The sequence below is a fragment of the Colletotrichum scovillei genome (assembly GCF_011075155.1).
Source record: "Colletotrichum scovillei strain TJNH1 chromosome Unknown Contig00006, whole genome shotgun sequence".
NCBI classification, from domain to species: domain Eukaryota; kingdom Fungi; phylum Ascomycota; class Sordariomycetes; order Glomerellales; family Glomerellaceae; genus Colletotrichum; species Colletotrichum scovillei.
The window spans coordinates 2,310,781-2,329,442 of record NW_023336264.1 but is presented as its reverse complement, the minus strand read 5'-3'; the positions used below and the strand labels follow the sequence as shown (position 1 = coordinate 2,329,442).

General features: G+C 52.6%; 3 protein-coding genes across 3 annotated transcripts; 2 read left to right on the top strand and 1 right to left on the bottom strand.

Annotated features, from left to right (window-relative positions):
• Positions 1–3,088: 3,088 nt before the first annotated feature.
• HER10_EVM0004706 (RecF/RecN/SMC N terminal domain-containing protein) lies at positions 3,089–6,843 on the bottom strand (the record flags this gene model as incomplete). Its single annotated transcript, XM_035474340.1, has 5 exons — positions 5,388–6,843; positions 4,447–5,337; positions 4,325–4,397; positions 3,539–4,274; positions 3,089–3,458 (listed from the first exon to the last, which is right to left on the bottom strand). The coding sequence occupies exons 1-5, from the start codon at positions 6,669–6,671 to the stop codon at positions 3,089–3,091; spliced, it is 3,354 nt and encodes a 1,117-aa protein (XP_035332530.1). The 5' UTR covers positions 6,672–6,843.
• A 684-nt stretch (positions 6,844–7,527) lies between these two features.
• HER10_EVM0007026 (uncharacterized protein) lies at positions 7,528–12,493 on the top strand. The gene is made up of 5 exons (XM_035476593.1): positions 7,528–8,853; positions 8,905–9,624; positions 9,676–11,420; positions 11,481–11,783; positions 11,849–12,493. Exons 1-5 carry the CDS (start codon positions 8,183–8,185, stop codon positions 12,067–12,069), a joined length of 3,660 nt encoding a protein of 1,219 aa, XP_035332828.1. The 5' UTR covers positions 7,528–8,182; the 3' UTR covers positions 12,070–12,493.
• A 2,021-nt stretch (positions 12,494–14,514) lies between these two features.
• Positions 14,515–16,563, top strand: HER10_EVM0012718 (malate synthase; the record flags this gene model as incomplete). Its single annotated transcript, XM_035482106.1, has 7 exons — positions 14,515–14,875; positions 14,947–15,308; positions 15,341–15,523; positions 15,585–15,742; positions 15,803–16,045; positions 16,120–16,350; positions 16,506–16,563. The coding sequence occupies 7 exons, from the start codon at positions 14,515–14,517 to the stop codon at positions 16,561–16,563; spliced, it is 1,596 nt and encodes a 531-aa protein (XP_035333541.1).
• Between the last annotated feature and the right edge of the window lie 2,099 nt (positions 16,564–18,662).

Sequence of the window (18,662 nt, the reverse complement as noted above, 5' to 3'; positions counted from 1 at the left end):
TCTCTGCTCTGCGTGGGATTGTTTCAAGCGCACCTTCTTATCTGGAAGACGGGCGGTCTGGGCGGAAACGAGGGGCCCCTTATCTTTTCTCCAGGTTTTCCTTTCCCCGGATATCGCTTGCCGGTGGGCTGTGTGTTGTCTTGTTGAGATATAGATGCGAACTGCTGCTGCTGCTACCGACCTAAGCTGGTTTCTGGCCTTTTTGGACTTTGTTTCTCCCACTAGTTGACGCTTTTTGCCGATCCGACGCTCTTCGAACTGCCTAGTGACCTACGAAACGACTACTTGAAACTCCTTCACGCCGAATATGTGATTGCCCTTCCGGATGAGAGTTGGATGGATGATGGTCGATTCGAACGGGACGCGATGTCGATAAACCAGTCAATAACAGCTCGAGTTAGGAGTACCGAACATTGTGGAAGGAATACTCTAGCGGTCTACCGGGGAAACACTCTACTATCATGAAGTGGTGCTCCTCAGACGGGAGGCTCCTATGGGTCCTTTTGATGTTGAGGACGACTTCAACTGCGCTGTCTCCATCCTGCTACCACGTGGTCGGCCCGGGCAAGCCGAAGGGGTCATGGTGGTGATACGCGATGGCCGGTCCGGCCAGTTCGGGGCGCGGTGCCTGAGACTACAAATATGGGATGATGTTGTTGTCTTTATACACATCCATACTTGCTATCACCTCTTTCCCGGTTGACGAGGTCCAGGGCGAACCGAGTATGTCGCAAGTTATCCGGACTTTCCTGGCTGGCTTCCGCCTCGGAGAGGTCTTGGGGAGTGATCTATGTTGTATCGCGGCTCGTGGTACACGTCGTCACCTTCACTTTGCTATACAAAACTCGACGAGCACTACTTACCTAGTAACACACAGTCCAAGAAGCGATGTCGACGTGAGAGGATAGAAGAGACAACGGCTCCAACTCAAACCCCCGAGCGATACACGAAGCCCTATATCCCGACCTACGATTCGAGACCGATGCGTCAGCCGTAAACGAGACACATTTCTTCAATGCCGACAACTCTCCTTCCTGGCTCGGATGACTGTCGACTTCTTGACTAGCGAGTGACTCGTAGGGAGCAGATACCTTTGTACGCGTACCTCCCCTCTCGGACACATAAAGTTGGACTACGGCTCGACAGTCAGCCAGTGGACTGGATGAACTTGCCACCCCGTGTTGAAGCGATAGATCACGGAAGGGAGGAGCAGGCCAGGATCCTCGGCTGCCTGGGAGAAACTACCATACGGACAGCAGATCGTTATTCAGCGAACCTGTCGCGACGGGGCATGTGACGGTACGACCTAGATCTGTACATATACGGAGACCGAGAGAGGTGGTCGATTGCTGTAGGGGTCTCTAGAGGCAAGAAAGGATTGACTTGTCTTTGGACTTGTCTTTGGACTTGTCTATTTATACGAGGCTAAAGAGCGTTAGGATGGGAGTCGTAGATAATGATACAATCCTGCCAACTCCATGGCGCGAATATTGATGCATCATGTGGGCATGTACAATTGCATCGTGGACGCGCGAACACCATTTGGCAGTCTCAACGTTTGACTTCTTTCTCGGAGAGAATGGTTGAAAAGGGTGTGAGGGACGAAAAGGGTTTAATGTTCAGCCAGCCGGGAAGGCATTAGGGTAGCAGAACGGAGGCCGATGGAAGCATTACGGTCTTGGACCTGTAAATATCATTCCAAACGATTCTTGCAACACTAGACCCAGGTCTCCCAGGTCGCGAACCACGGGATATCTCGAGGACGACTCGGATTCGAGTAGTAGCGGCGGCGGGAACAGAAAGACGAAGCACGATGTTGGAGTACCTGCGGTGATCATGAATCAGTCCATCCTTTCCCCTTGCTCAGGCGGTCGTGAAAAAACCAGACAGACTGAATGTTTGATTGACATCGTCGACGCGTCGTAAGCCGTGATCAACCTAGGTCCTAGATGTGATGGAAGGGTACTGACAGAACCACTACTCCTTGAGATACTGCTATAGGCGCATCCGTATCTGAATAGGACATGAATGAAAAGCAGCATTGTGGCGTGAACAATAGCATCGTCGTGTTCACCGTGCGGCACTTCTTCCAGGTCGAGTGCGTGGCCCTCGCAGTACTTCTCAATGTAATCGCCGGAGAGATGCATCGTACCCTACACACAATCCGAGGGGAACCATAATAGTCAGGTGCGAGAAGTCTGTTGTATAGTTGTAGAAAAATATACGTGTGCAGGACGAATTGGTATCAAGCCGTTGCTATTGAACTCGGAGGGGTAAAAACCCCTGTTTCAACCAGCGAGGTATGCTTCGAGCCTTGCGTGGCAAATCTGAACACTTGTATAAAAAGCTCGGAAACTTGTTCATCGGGGTTCAACACATGCGTACTGATATCCTGTGCCCTCCCAAGACACCCCAGATTGACGAACGTCCTCCTCTACATGGTATCTAGATTTCGAGGGCGTGGATACCCATGCAGTAACCACTTTACCTTGTCCTAGCGATGTGCTTTCATTTCAGATGTTTAGATGCGAGGGGAAATATTCAAGTGCGCCTCGGGTCGGACCTTATTCTGACTGCCCAGATCGAGGAGAAGGCGAGTTCTGATCACAGCCACAAAGACGAGCAACCCAGTCACACCGTCTCTTCCGATAGTGCTGTCGTCAATGTTGAAGAGCTCTAAGCCCTTGAAAACGCCATGAAGCTATCCCGAAGATATCCTTAACTCGTAATAATGATAGCGTGCTTTGCACAACTGAGCCTGATCATGTCTTCGATGCCTAGTCGAGGCTCCCCACTCGACATGTCTTGAGGTTGTGCAAATAGTGTAAGTTTTTTTGGTATAGATACTACCAGAATAACTTCAGTGGGCTCGGAACAAGTCGTGAGCCGTCTGACTACCAATCCACCCTTCTGGACCCATTCCTGTGCTTCCGAGCCTGGGATCTTCGCGACCCTTTTGTACATCTAAATCCCATCATCCAGATCAATTCGAGGGTATCTTGCTTAACTGATACCTGTCCCCCGAGACGCCGATAACACCACATAGATACTGACTAAACCCTTTCGTACACCGTTGGCAGTGAACCCCTTATGCGCCAGCCGTGAGCTGCTTGTGTCTTTTTAGACAGCGAGCAAAGTCGAGCTTCTTACCCTCCTTGGGCATGTGAGTGCCGCTCGCAATGCAGAGCACGCGCATGCGAGGGTCATATCGGAGACCCGTAAGGAGCTTGGGCGTAATGAGGAAATACTGCGACGTATGCTCACGGCAGGCAATTTCCACCATACGCTCATGCACCATGCGCTCGTTACGAGGATCCATACCCTGGTTGATCTCATCAACCACGCGGAAGGGCGACTGCGCCATTGATTGTAGAGCCATCAGGTAAAAGATGGTCGAAACAGCACGCTCACCGCCGGACTGGCGATGCTGGTTAAGCTGCTGAAGAGTCTCATTTTCTCTGTGTCATCGTCAGCAACTGAAATCTTGGCACAAACAAAGACAGCAAGACTTCCCAATGAGGGATGGATGTATGCTTACCTGAACTTGACCATGATATCCAGGGCCCACTGGTCAAAGTCTTCGTCCTTGTGGACCCGGATCTCGCCAGCGCAGTTGATCTGCTCGAAATTGTAGCTGAAGGCGTCATTGATTTTACTAATTAGTTCGTCGAGCTGCGGCTCCCACTTCTCGCGAATCTTTGTGATTTGGCGGTTGAGATGGTCGAGTTTGGCCGTGGTCGCTTCCATTTTGGAGCGCAGCTTCTCGATCTCCCGGGCCCGCGTCTCGAATTCGCGCAGGGCTCCTGGGTTCGCAACATGGATTTGTTCGATCGTGTGCTGCTCGGCGGCGATCTCGTTTTCGACGTCCTCGACGCTCTTGTCCTTGGCCAGAGATTCGAGAAGGTCTTTCCTAGTCTCATCCTGGGCAAAAATCTCAATGACTTTGCCCTGGGCGTCCTCAGCTCGCTGCCTGGTACGCTGAGAGTCCTGGGTCAAGGCAGCAATATTGCGCTTCTCGTCCTCCAACATCTGTACAAGCTCATTGTTCCTAGCTTTGAGACCCTGCACGTCAGACTTGGCCTCGATTTCGCGGATCTGAGCCTCTAGCAGCGCCTCTTGTGCTGCGCGAACCCCCGCAATAGCCGCGTGGTGCTGCAAGGTGGTCTTGGCCTTGCGTATCGTGGTTTTGTCGATATCAAAGCCCAACTGTTGAATGGCCGATCGGGCCTCCTCGACCTCCGCCTTCTTCTGGTCCAAAGCTCTCTTCTCACTTTCTATGTCAAGATTAGCATCTTCATCGACAGTATTGTGGTAAGCTGCTTACCAAGCTTGACTGGGATCGCTTGATAAGCGTTGTGGGCTCTCTGGAGTTCATTCTTTCTTTCCTTAAGTATTTTCTGGGACCGAATTAGTATCGCGGTCTCGAGTGCTCGTGATGTGACTTACAAGGTCATCAAGGATCTCATTTCTCCTGTCGTTGAAACCAGCCATCTGGCCTCGCACTTCGGTGTTCTGAGCTTTCAAAGCGTCAAATTCTGCCTCAACCTCGCTGATCTTGCGTTTGATTTCGCTCTTTTCCGCTTCATCGACTGGTTGATCTGTCCAGAACATGCCTTGCTGAATGCCCCTGGTCATCGTCGAAACGGCTCCAGGACCAAGATCTTTGCGACGAGACACTCTGTAGAGCTGCCGGCCCGTCGACCAGTTGTTGATTACCTCCCCTTGAACGATTCGATCATATTGGGCGTCGTTGATGTCTTTGAGTGCGATACCCGAAGCATCGATTTTCTTTTCATTGCAAAGCATCGCGAGCACTGGCTCTGGCCCAGTGATCATGTCCAGTGCAAATGCGTCTAGTCCAAGGGCGTTCGCCTCGTCCCGACTCATCTTAGGACGGAACTCATGCAACGGCTTGAGGATTGACCGAACATTGACAGAAAGACTCATGACCTTGTACAGGTAGTGACTGAGCTTCTTATGATCTTCGCGAGTCTGCGCCGTGAAACACAGAAAATCGTCGTTGTGTAGCAGCGCTTGGATCTGATCCGAATACCGTTCGTCCTTGACTGAGCAGCAGAGAGCGGGTGGCCCAAAGACCTCTTTCTCGAACTTATCCGTGTTCTCCTGAAGCCAAGCATAGCCCTTGGCCACATCGGGCCATTTCTTCTGGATGAAGCTGAGCATCTGACCCTGTTGAGAATGGAGGCCTTCAAGCTCCCGGTTCAGAGCCTGCTTCATGTGTGTCTTGGCATGCCCTTGTTCTTTGATATCCCGAAGCTTGCCTTCAGCTTGACGGGATTCGGCCTCAAGCTCTCGGAGCTGATGCTCCTTCTCTCGCTAAACGCCATGTCAGTTTGCACTGCCAAACATTGGGCAATGTGACCTACAATTTGGGTGTTGTGTTCTGTGGCATTGAATTCTGCCGGCTTGTTCTTTTTTTGATTTTCCAAAAGCCCTATTTTGCTTCGAATCTTGCCTAGCTCTTGCTTTTTGGATTCGAATCCCTTCTTGCTACTCTCGATATTGCCCTCTATCGTCTTTACCTGTTCGTCGACATCCTCAATCTTGTTGAGTGCTGCATCGGCCGCGGCCTCTGTGCGCCGTAGAGCTTCTTTCCGACTGCGAACCACAGCCGACACCTTTTCGTGATACACTTGCTTCTGATTAACAGCTTGCAGGGACGGTGCAGCCTCTTGCTCAAGCTTTCGCAAGTTTTTCTGGGCAAGCTTTTCCTGCTGCCTCTTCTCCTTGTAGAGGGCCTTGGACTCGAGATAATCCGCTACCGCTCTGGCATCGGTGAGATCAATAATCTTTTGCAGGGCCTCCTCTCGCTCGCGAAGTCTATCAACATCGTGCTGCATATAATTCTGTCGATCCTCGAGTTGCTTTAAATGGTCGCCAGCGGAGTCGGTCCCACGTTGAAGCTCCTTTCTGTCCTTGTGAAGATCCTGCAGACTCTTTTGCCAGTCCAGCATCTGCTGCGGCGCTGCAGCACGCAAAGTCTCGTGAAGTAGGTCTATTGGTGTAGCGGAAGCAAACTCAACGACGCGGTCCTGGGGTAAAAACTGGCACAGGTTGTCGACCTGAATCTTCAGATCCCTCATCAACCCTTGTATAGCTTTGTGTGACGAATCCTTGCCATTCAACCACCATTTCTGACTGTTTCTTTCGCGGTCGATTTGAACCCGGATGACGTGATGTGATCTGTCTTCTGGTCGGCGCTGCAATTCAATCTCGATGACAGCGGAAGGCTTCCCATGCTTGACAAACTCCTTGACATTGCCTGCGCGCCCTAGATGTTTCGGACTGAAGCCAAGACCGAGGCAGATGGCACAGACGAGCGAACTCTTTCCCGTTCCGTTGGGCCCAATCACCATATTCAGGTTGGGACCAGGGAAAAATTCGGCGAGTTCGTATGTGACAAAATTCTCGACTTTCACCCGGCGGATTGCGCCAGGCGAAAAGCCATCTTGGTCGCCTCGGCTCGATGTGCTCTTGGATCCATTTGTACGAAATCCGTTCGGTAATTCGTGGTCATCGTCGTCCTCGGAGTCGTTGGCGCGTCGGCTCAGGCGGGGGCGCTTGGTACCTTCAGAGCCATCGGAACGCGGTTCTGAATCGTCGTCCTCGATGTCGCGTCGTCTGCGACGACTTGAGGGATGGGAGGGCATTTCCGGTCGATATGGTGTTCTGGAAGCAGAGGTGTGTGTGTGGTAAAGAAACCGGTAAAGTCGGTAAAGAGCGATGCCGATCTGAGGGAGGCTGCCTTACCTCGTTGGCGTTGGTGGACGTCGAATGCGACGCGAAGTAATTAATTTAGACGCGTCGGATCTCACCCCGCGCGCCACACTCCCTGTAGGCTCCCTTCGTCGTTGAGGAAAGAGCTAGGAGCGTTCGATTACATAAGAGTCGGCGAAGGCGCTTAGCTAAGACTCAGCTACCTATGTAGCTGCCCGTCGCAAGGTGGGAACAGTGGTGGGGTTGGTGGGGCGCTCAGCTGCCGTGCGCTCCAGCGTAGGCAGGTCCCGTCCGGTGCATCTCAGTGGGGCTGAGGTCCGCACGGATTCCAGTGCCGCGGGTGGCTGCCAACTTCATCCCTTAACATCAGCCGGTTGTTGATCCGTCGTCCGATGCGGCCAACGTCGTCTATCGCGCCCCGATGGCCCACTTCTCAGGAATGTTCGCTGACACCTGATGAAACCCTTCGTCAGTTTTCTTCGAAAGGTGTGGTGACACCTGTCGAGGATGCTTCGGAAGTGAGGTTGTGTGGGTGTGACTACCTTCATCCATAGGATTGTCCACAATGTAATTGTAGGTACGCCAGAAGAAAGAGGCAGCTGTCACCCACAACAACGCACGTATGTAGGTACTCTGAATGGTACTTCGATCGCAGACAAAGTAGGGCGGAATTTGCTTTAGCAAGAGCAACGCTTGTAAGTGAGATAGCCACGATAATCAACGATGATGAGAATGACCAGAAACCAAAAATGACGTCCGAGGGAGGCAAGTGTGGTGGGTGACAGACTCAGAAAAGAGCGCCATGAGCGCCTCGAGTTTTTTTTTTCCTTCGCTTGGTTCCTTCTCCAACGTCAGGTGAGATGTCTGGTGGCCGAATTCTAGAGCTCCGCCTTCATTCCAGTTGCCCTTGACTACTTCGGAGCGTGAACCCCAGTGAGACCTTACCGCTGCTGTATTCGTCCTTTCAACGGGCCTCGAGGTCGCTCCTTGGAAGGGGGCAACGTCTGTCTGCTGTCTGCTGCCTCCCTTCGAACCTTCTATTTTTTGCCGATTGCCTCACCTGCCCCAGCACCCTGGCTCCCACTTGCATTCCCTTCTCCCACCACAACACCTCTGCCTTGACTCTGCGCGTCTTGGGCTTTTCCCCCGTCACCACTCGGATACCCGCGCTGCCTTTCTTTCTCCCACCTCCAAACACCATCACACACCACCCTCTCGGTATCGTCTGGCTTTTTTGGCAATCAGTCTATCAAAAAATCCATCCATTCGTTCAGATCCTGGCCTTCATCACCCTCTCTTCTTTCTCACTCACTTAGTTCATCCAGGAACCTTATCCCCTTTCCCAAACATCTCCCTTTTCAACGCCTTACACACGGTAGACATCACCACTTGCCGTACTCGAAACCGATCATGTTCTGACTGCGACCCCGGAACTACCGCTGCAATGTCCGAGACTGGTCGGACGAGGGCTTCCGCCTCTCAAGCCCGGGCTCCTCTCGCGGATGCGACTCAACGCGTCAATAATGCTTCATCCAAAATCCCCGTCAAATCATCAAAGTCACGCGACAAGAACACCGGTCATTCCCAGCATGCTGCGACTTCGGATCGCCAACGCTACACCAACGACTATGACCCGCCGGTCTCTGGAGCGAGAGCCACAGCTGCTTCGGCTGGTACACCTACCGCTCGCAACCCTGCTGTTGCAAGAGCGCGAGCATCCCATGACGTCGACCCGTCGAAGCGCATGTCCCAGGCATCTCAGGCCTCCACGACCACATCGAGCAAAAGAAGCAGCGGCTATGCTTACAAGACACACATCGGTCCCTGGTTGTTAGGCAGAACCCTCGGAAAGGGCTCATCGGCTCGCGTGAGACTCTGCAAGCATCGTTTGTCTGGTGAATTGGCCGCCGTCAAAATTGTGCCCAAGAAGACAGCCTATCTGATCCAAGCCGGCAGCCTTGCTGAACTTCACGACTACGACGACAGTTTGCCCGAGAAGATCAATGGCGAGATGCGTGTGCCTCTTTCGATCGAGCGAGAAGTGGCCATCCTGAAGCTGGTCGATCACCCAAACGTTATGAAGGTGTATGATATTTGGGAGAATCGATCAGAGATGTTGGTTGTCACTATCGCATTGAGACGAGTCCCAAGCTAACTTTCGAACAGTTATCTGGTACTTGAGTATGTTGAACAAGGCGACTTATTCGACTACATCAATACCAACGGTCGGTTCACTGAGGAAGGCGCCATGTTTCTCTTTCGGCAAATGATGAGCGCCCTTCAATATTGTCATTCCTTCAACATCTGCCACCGAGACCTGAAGCCCGAAAACATCCTGTTGACCCCCGACAACAAGGTAAAAATTGCCGATTTTGGCATGGCCGCTTTGCATCAATCTTCGGAGCACCGACTTGTGACGGCTTGCGGCAGTCCTCACTATGCTGCCCCTGAGCTCTTGAAGCACAAGCACTATCGAGGAGATAAAGCCGATATATGGTCTCTGGGCGTCATTCTATATGCCCTTCTAGCCGCGTGCTTGCCCTTCGATGACCCCGATATTGGTGCACTGCTCCAGAAAACCAAGAGGGGCATATACGAGATCCCAGATTTCCTGAGCCCTGAAGCCAAAGATCTCATCCGTCGCATGCTTGTGGCCAACCCTGACACAAGAATCAGCATCAAGGAGATGTGGCAGCATCCACTAATTCGGAAGTACGACTACCTCGACGACCTTGGCAACAACCATCAGCTCAACGATCTTCGCAAGGGCTTTCACTACACTCCGCTGAAGCCCCATGAAGTTGATCCTCATCTGGTTAGGCAGCTTCGGTCACTATGGCACATGCTCACCGAACATCAGATCAAATTGAAGCTCATGGACTCTGCGTATGTTGATTTCCTAGCCCGCTGATTTGGCAAAAAGCTAACTTGACCCAGGAAAAACGACCAGAAGCTGTTCTACTGGCTTCTTCACAGCTACCGCCAGAAGCAGCTAGAAAATTTCCTCCCCGAGTTGTCGCAGTCTCCTAGTGATTACCATCATCTTCATGAACCCGTTTGGAAGAAAAGGGTATCCACTGTCGAGTTCAATCAGCCCAGAGCAGACGGAACGGGCAGAAGTGTGTCGCGCTTCACAGTCATCTCCCATGTTGCGGAGACAGATGATGGAACAGTTCAGAGCTACGATCCTTACAACTCAAGCCGACCTATGCGAGGGCATTCTCAGGCAAGCCATGCAAAGATTGTCGTTCATCGCAATCGTCGCGGCTCCATGAAGCGGGACAATACACAGACATCGCAACTGTCACGCATCAAGACAGGATCGACGCTGCGTCACTCACGCGTCAACTCCCAGCGAACAACGCACTCTGGACGCTTCCAGTCTCCACGTAGCTCAATGAATTCGCTCCACAGCAGCAGACCAGGAACCTCTTATAGCAGACCGGCTTCCCGTCACAAGCGAGGTATCGACTTTTCGCACATAAGAAAGAAGTCTACCGATAGCCACGCCGACAAGCGTCGTCGAGGTGCCCCGAGTGTCATTGGAGAGGAAACTTACCTGAAGAGACCGCAATCTCCAACCAGTCCGCCAAAGCGCATTTCTATGATGGACAGACCCAGACCAAAGCTGAAGATTGTGAAGCCCAAGGATCCAGCGGTCATTGTTAACGAGGAAGTTCGGCACTTCAGCAACAGTATTGCAAAGGACTGCGATGAAGCCTTCAACAGCTTCCTATCTGTCGATGAGACAACAGAGCTGGTCTTGGAAGACAAGAGTAGTGGTATCAAGAGAGAGTCTACAGGCCTGTCTTTGGGCCCAGTAACACCCTCTCCCGAGACTTTAACGAATCCTTACCATCCATGGGACACTCGACCCTTGCCGCCTTTACCGCCTCCTAAATCGACGCCATCCTCGATTTCGGAATCTGAGAGGCCTAGCAAGAATTACGACCATCCCAAGGATGCACAGCATTCTGGCCGGGTCGGAAAGTTTGTTGATCAAGTCAATCGTCTAGGCTTTCCTACTCTACTTCCTAAGCAAGATCGCCGTACTGTATCTGCACCTACACATAGTCAAGGCAAGGTGACTGGTCGCTTGCCGGCAATCAACGAGAACGGGCGAGACTCAGAGTCTTCATCCCACTGGGCAGATGCTGACCGAAACAGGATTGTATCTGCCCCGCCCAAGACCCCTGGTGGATACGCTGAAAATGATGGTCTTGACTATCTGGTCCAAGCAGGAGATACCATCCGTGTTGTCAACTCCCCCAGTGCAACGAGTCCGATCCCGAAGCCTCTGAACGTGCGAAAGAAGACTGCCGAGCGACCAGCTTACGAGGACCAGGTCGAGGAGCGCTACGTCTACATGCATGGTGCGTCGGGTACAGATGAACCATCGACTCCATCTGCTACTACTTATGGAAGTGGCACAACGAAGCAGAAAAAGTCCTCGTGGTTCAAGCGGTACTCAAAGGATAGCACTTCTAGAGAGGGTAGTATCAATACCGAGGCAACTCAAGAAACCCAGGCATACAGCATGACAACACAGTCTACAGCCCCAAGCCGCTCGGAGACAAAGATCCACGAGCATCCTCCCCCGATTGCAACCAAGAAGAAGGGGTTCGGCTTGCTTTTCTGGAAGGGCAGCAAGGCCAAGTCAGAGGGGAAGATGGCGATCGCGGGTGAGCTACGAACTACGAAGATTGTACCCATTGAGAATGCTTCACTAACATATGTCACAGGCCCAGATTACGATGACTCTTCCTCTCCCGACAACCATATCAGACACGAAACGAGCCGTAAATCAGTTAAGAGCTGGAACGACTCTGAGAAGGGAGCTCGGACAATTGCGGTTCATCAAAACTGGCTGGCTCGCCTGTTCGGGGTCAAGCCCGCGACAAGCTACGTGTGCCTGGTCATGTCACGCAAGCGAGCTCGGCAGGAAATGGTCATCCTCCTCAAAGACTGGCGACGTTATGGTATGAGAGATATCCAGGTCGAGAAGGAGAGAAACATTGTGTTTGCCCGAGTTGGGGCGCAGAATTGTAAGTCATTTCCCATCCCCCCATGGTAAAGCCATATTGTCTCTCCCTACTAACTTCCTCTGCAGACTTAGGCATGAAGGAAGTTGCATTTGCCGCGGAGATTATGACAGTGATCGAGCACGGGAAGAAGGGTCCCCTCTGCATTGTACGATTTACACAAGAGCGCGGAGCGGCCAGCAGTTTCCACAAGGTTGTGGACACGGTTCGAACGGTGTTCGGATCGCGAGGGCTGGTTGTCGCCGACAAGTCCAAGGAGAAGATGATGATCAAAACGCTCAATTCCTGAGGATGGACGAGATTGCATTTGGCGTCAGAAGGTGGGCGGCGACATTCTTTTTTGGGGCACCGGCTCGGGAGGTTGCTTGACTGAGGATCGACGGGTTCCCCCACGATTCTGCTTTTTCTTTTCTCACTTTTTCTTGCCAGTCACATACCTGGGATCAAGCATAGGCTAGGCATTTTCATTTCGGAGGATAAGGATTGATTCAGTGCGAGCATGGATTATGGATGCGGCTCGACATCACGGGCCTTGGAGAGCATTGAAGGAACTGGAGGATGGATAATTACTGTGGTTGGATGGCTTTCCCAGCACTACAGCTGAGGTTTATATCCATATCACGATGGATTGGTGGTTTGGAGATTCCGTCCGATGATTGAGATTATTCTTCAGCCATCAACAGTTTCTTTGTATGGCTGAGAGGCGAGGAGGCTATTGTTCATAGAGTCGAGCTGCATAGGTACCAAAAAAGTTGATTGCTATTACATTACAGAGGAGGGCTGTTGAGTATGTTTTCAATACCTTACTCAATGTGTGTCGTTCTAGGTGACGGCAAGGGCCGGAAACTGTCGGCATGCACGAGGACGCTGATTGGAGTACGCGGAGCTGGGGTAGCACGTCTGCCAGACCTCGGCAGCTCGGTGAATCGGATCTAGAGGTGAGCTCGAGCCACGGGTAAGGATCCATGTGTTCCGCGTCATAAGAGCTCGGCAAGTGGAGAGAGCATTGGTTTCTTAAGCATGTCAAGATAGAATTGATTGCCGATTTGGTGATATCTTCAGGTTGCTTGTCGCTCGCCCTCAACCATGCTCCCATTCGAGACTTGGAGGAGTTGATACGCAACAGATTCACCGTCCCAGTTCTGAGAATGCATCCGTATGTGGATCTGCGGCAGACCCTTATTCTTTTTTTACCTACCCCAGAGACGGAGACGAGCTTCAATTGCGGGCCTCGCCTCCGTCGAGTATGGCTTTCGCCGGCGGCGACAGTGCATTTTTTTCTTATCGCGGCCGGATCCGACTTCGGCCTGGGGAACTGGGGGTTTTGGGCGTTTACGTTGGGATACGGGGTTGTGAAAGCACGCACGGCCATGACTTGGGGCAGAAAGAATTTGCACATAATTGCTCGATTGTATCGAGTAAGAGATTCAATTGAGTGAGTTGGTTCAAGTAGTTCTGTAGTAATTACGGTCGATGGCGGAGATGGCCATTGTTGCTGTCGATTTTCTCTGCAAGTCTTATCGCAATCTGACCCCACCATGCGATGCCCATGTCACTGTCAGCCCAATAAGACTGGCCAGAGGCATTGCAATGAGGTCACTGCAAAGCCAGGCCCCTCAATGGAAGGCAGGTGTGGTGTTGCTGGGGTTCACTTCTCACTCGGATCAGAACCCGAGCTCGACTGCCATTGAATGAGGCGCATGGAAGGCAAGGGCCATAGTGCGGTACATGCCATGAAGCAAGCTGGAGGAGCACATGCAAAGTCACTGTCCTGGCCGTACCTACGTTATGTAGGTAAGGTAGACTTGGAGGTTCCCGTCGGCTTCTTTTGGACGTCGGGTTTCACTCTTTCCCCCACACTTTCACAAGCGTCTGGCGACTGCTTCTCCTTGATGAACCCAAGGAACCTCCCTTTGTAACCCGATCTCCAACATCAACCACAACGCATGGACGCCTCTCTCTCTATCGAGTCTTTCCCTTCCCCTCTTCTCCCCGCGGTCCGGCTGTGAAGCTCTCCATCCACCCGAATCAGCCCGATCACTGCCGACCCAGGTATGGTCACTAGCTGTTTCTGGGTCCCTGACTAAACTGTCATGATACTATCCCGGTACAAAAGATGGCCAGCCATGTGGACTTTGCCCTTCGGCTACCATTCCGCCAATTTGCATGTACCTCGGGTGGATCCCGAGAGGTTCCCCAGGTCCCTCTTTTTACCTCTTCCTCTCCTGGTCTACACAATGGAAGTCTGCGCATGCATCATTCCTGCCCTTGTCATGGATGATGGGCGCCGGCCAACCCCTCGCTCGACTCGTCTGTGCCGAGCTTGCGACGGCACTCGCCCAGGTCCAACGCGCCAAACCCCCCGTCGGGAGCTGTCTTCTTCAATAATTACATAGTGCCTTGCATTCTTCGTCCGTCAGCCAGCAAGCCTACTTATTCCGTCTACTTCTTCCAGAACACCCAGCCTCATCTTTCCTTTATACTTCTTCCATCCCAATCCAATTGCTCTTGTTCTCCTTGAAAACTAAAGATACCCCGCGTACTACGCTTACCATAACCGTCCTGTCTCACGACGAAGCTTGTGCGCATTCCTCTTACACGTGAAAACCTTCCTACGACTGCCAGCCAGTACAGTCGCCGACTGGGAGATTCTACTATTTTGCGTACTACCCAACACTAAACACCATCACGAAGTGTAGAGACACACATATTCGCACATATACATACACACACAATGGCTACCACCGAAGCAATCCTTCAAGGCGTCAACGTCTTGGGCAACGTCACGGATGCCCAGCGCAAGATCCTTACCCCCGACGCCCTCGCCTTCCTTGCCCTGTTGCACCGCTCTTTCAATGCCACTCGCAAGTCACTGCTCGAGCGCCGCAAGCTCCGTCAGGCCGAGCTGGACCGCGGCGTCCTGCCCGACTTCCTCCCCGAGACGAAGCACATCAGAGAGAATTCCACATGGAAGGGTGCCCCGCCGGCTCCCGGCCTGGTCGACCGTAGAGTTGAGATCACCGGCCCCACCGATCGCAAGATGGTCGTCAATGCTCTGAACTCGAATGTTTGGACTTACATGGCTGATTTCGAGGGTGAGTTTGCGTGCCATCCGAAAACGCACTCGACCTCAATGGCGTACTGTACTAACAATCATCTGCCACAGATTCGAGCGCGCCAACCTGGGATAACATGGTCAACGGCCAAGTGAACCTGTACGATGCCAACCGCCGCAAGGTCGACTTCAAGCAGGGATCCAAGGAATATAAGCTCCGCACCGACCGTACCCTGCCTACTCTGATTGTTCGACCCCGTGGCTGGCACTTGGAGGAGAAGCACGTTACCGTTGACGGCGAGCCCATCTCTGGCTCCCTCTTCGACTTTGGCCTCTACTTCTACCACAATGCCCGTCAGACCATCGATATTGGCATTGGCCCGTACTTCTACCTCCCCAAGATGGAGTCCCACCTCGAGGCCCGCCTGTGGAACGACGCTTTCACCTTGCCCAGGACTACGTCGGTGTCCCCCGTGGCACCATTCGTGGAACCGTTCTGATCGAGACTATTCTGGCTGCGTTTGAGATGGACGAGATCATCTACGAGCTGAGAGACCACAGCTCCGGCCTCAACTGCGGTCGCTGGGACTACATTTTCAGCACCATTAAGAAGTTCAGGAACAACTCCAACTTCGTTCTGCCCGACCGCAGCGCCGTCACCATGACGAGCCCGTTCATGGATGCCTACGTGAGTTGCCTCGCGCCCTCTCGCATGCCTTATATAGAGGAGGTACTAACCCCCGCCGTAGGTCAAACTCCTCATCCAGACCTGCCACAAGAGAGGCGTTCACGCCATGGGCGGCATGGCTGCCCAGATTCCCATCAAGGACGACAAGGCCGCCAACGACAAGGCAATGGAAGGCGTCCGCGCCGACAAGCTGCGCGAGGTGCGCGCTGGTCACGATGGGTGAGTCGGCTGCTATTCTTGCCTCATGACACTGAGTTAGCTACTAACATCATAGCAAAGCACATGGGTCGCTCACCCTGCTCTGGCTTCGATTGCCTCTGAGATCTTCAACAAGAACATGCCCACGCCCAACCAGCTCTTTGTCCGTCGTGAGGACGTCAAGATTGGCCAGAACGATTTGTTGAACATGAACGTGCCGGGAAAGATCACCGAGGAGGGTATCAAGAAGAACCTCAACATCGGCCTCGGCTACATGGAGGCCTGGATTCGTGGCGTTGGCTGCGTTCCCATTAACTTCCTCATGTAAGTCCCACAAGCTGCCTGCCCCCTTCATCAATCACATCAAGAGAGAAAAAACTCACATGTCGCGTGTGTAGGGAGGACGCCGCTACCGCCGAGGTCTCTCGCTCTCAGCTCTGGCAATGGGTCAAGCACGGCGTGTCCACCGCCGAGGGCAAGAAGGTCGACAAGGCCTACGCTCTCAAGCTCCTCAAGGAGTCCGCCGACGAGCTCGCCAGCAAGGCGCCCAAGGGTAACAAGTATCACCTCGCCGCGCAGTACTTTGCCGGCCAGGTCACCGGTGAAGATTATGCCGATTTCCTGACCACGTAAGTCTACATCATACCACCTTCATTGCCACAACGCCGCCGCCATCAGCACCGGCACCATCTCGTTCTTCTTCGGGGCTTTCTGTTTGCGCCCCGTGGCTTTGACCCGCTTGTGATTGTTTATCATGGAACAAATTTTCTGACTTGACCAACAGTCTTCTTTACGATGAGATTACCGTCGTCGGTAGCGCACGCCCTGCTTCCAAGTTGTAAACCAGGAGGGCTAGTCGAAAGCTTGCTTCCGAAGCGAAGGAGGTCACGCGCGAGATGTCATGCGTAATGGATCTTCTGGTTGGTGCCTCTTGACGAGATGAATACCAGGGACATTTGAAGTGTTGTTTCACCGAACGGGTTGGGTCTCGGGCCAAAGGCAGGATCTGGGTCGAAAATTCGCCGGCCAGAATTTGGAAATCTGCTTGATGTATCGGGGCTACGAATGTAAGAATGAATGAGATTGAAAATTGATTCTTATTTCATGAGTCACACGCCCCCTCCATATCACTAATAGTTCACGCCGCATCATGGCTTTCGGTTGATTTTGTACAGAGGAAGGTCCGGATTTCTTCAGAGTCTACACGTCAACGAAGGCGATAAGTTGAGGTGGGTGGGCTTGGCCATGGATGAGAAGCACTATTCGGTGTGAGTGAACCCGGACCTAGATCCGTGGCTTGACTTGGTCAAGTTGGAGCCAGGTTTGAGGCAAATAGCCGCAGCCGAAATTTTGGAAAGTCATTGGTCCCAAAATGTGCATGTGAATCTCTTGGTTCATAGCCACTGTCTTCCGTGGTTGAACGTAGTTAATGGTTTGGCGAGACACGAGGCTGATAATGGAGTCTGTAGTGGACCCCGCCACTGGGTTTCTTCTTTTGCCTTGCCCCCTCCTCAAGCCGTTGCTCGTCACGTATGAAACTTCCTGATGAATCGACATACCTGGAGAACTGTTGGGCTGTGCGTTTGTGGGGGGCGTGTAAGTTCTGAGTTGTGTCGAATACGGTTCGGTTATCGAAGATGAGGGAAGAAGAAATACGGTGCACGCCTATTCAGATAATCAGGTGGAGGTGGGCCCTTCATGCAGGTTACTCTTGAGACTCCGGTTCGCTTTCAAGGTCCAGTCAGGTGTGAAGGAAGGCCGTATCGTCGGTATCAATGACGTCTTATACATTGCAGGTGTTGTAGCACTTGTGATTGAAGTAATGAGCTAGGGAGTTGAGAAACCCCCCCTCCTCCCCCCCCCCAACCTCGGTAAGATGGGGGATACTTGACATGTTGACAGAGGTATAGGAAAGGAAGGGCGAAGGAAATAAGAAAGCTTAGAAGAGGCGCGGCTGGCCACCGATATTCGGAATCTCCTGAGGAGTCCTCTAGGGGCGGGCCGCGATGGGGCGGCGCTGTGAAGGATGAAGGGATGGGAGAGGGGGGTATAGTCCGGTTGCTGGATGACTTTAACGCGTCCATGGTATAGGACGCCCCTTTGAAGGCAAGAATATGGGATTCTCACCAGACTCCGGAGTCCGAAGTCGTCTATCATATCGACATGTCATAATTGGGCGTTTTAGCGGCGTGTAGATGGTCGAGCAGATGTGCTGCCCACAAGTAGATACCGCGGTGTCGTTGGTGCGGAGCGGGCCGTCTTTGATGAGTGCATAAACTCAAAGACAACCTCATCCTATCGCATCGTCAGTTGAGGAATAAACAGGGAAAGGCAGATAGACCATATTCGACAGGGCGATGGCCTCTATCGCCACCAACAGAGGGCATCGCTACCAGGTCCCGGAGATACGGGTTAGTCGGTACAGCAGGTTCCTTTTTCCAACGCCCGAGATGAGTCGGCTGATCCACATCCGCCATCTTCAATTGCGAAAGAAGTCTGGATGTCGGGGTGGAGGGAGTCCAGGCCAGTTCGGACTGGAGCGGACGCGCGATATCGAATCGCCGGCGTAGGAATGGCCGTGATGGGCTTCCTGTTTGGAAGTCTGCTTTCGCATCATGTACCCCGATTCGGGAATATGTTGAGCTGTTCCTTTGGTTGAAGAGTTTCTTATGCTTGGATCGGCCGCCGAGATTCGGGTGTCTGGGCTCATCGAGAAGATTGTGATCAGTCGTTTTCTTCGTTTGTAAGATGACGAACGAGTAGGCTTGTGTAGAGTGATGATTCAACGATGGTTGGCCTCCCTCTGAAACCCGCATCGGACGCTACTTGACGCCTGCCTATGCGTGATATTTTGCTGGTTCTAGGGAAGGAGAGAATGTGTCTCGATACTTGGTCGTTTGGGCGTTGGTGAGATATGGGAGGTTTCTTTTACCTCGGCAAC

Coding starts and splice junctions, on each gene's coding strand:
- HER10_EVM0007026 (XM_035476593.1), top strand. CDS start 8,183: ATGTCCGAGACTGGTCGGACGAGGGCTTCCGCCTCTCAAGCCCGGGCT. Junction 8,854..8,904: donor TGGGAGAATCGATCAGAGAT/GTTGGTTGTCAC, acceptor ACTTTCGAACAG/TTATCTGGTACTTGAGTATG. Junction 11,784..11,848: donor CCGAGTTGGGGCGCAGAATT/GTAAGTCATTTC, acceptor CTTCCTCTGCAG/ACTTAGGCATGAAGGAAGTT.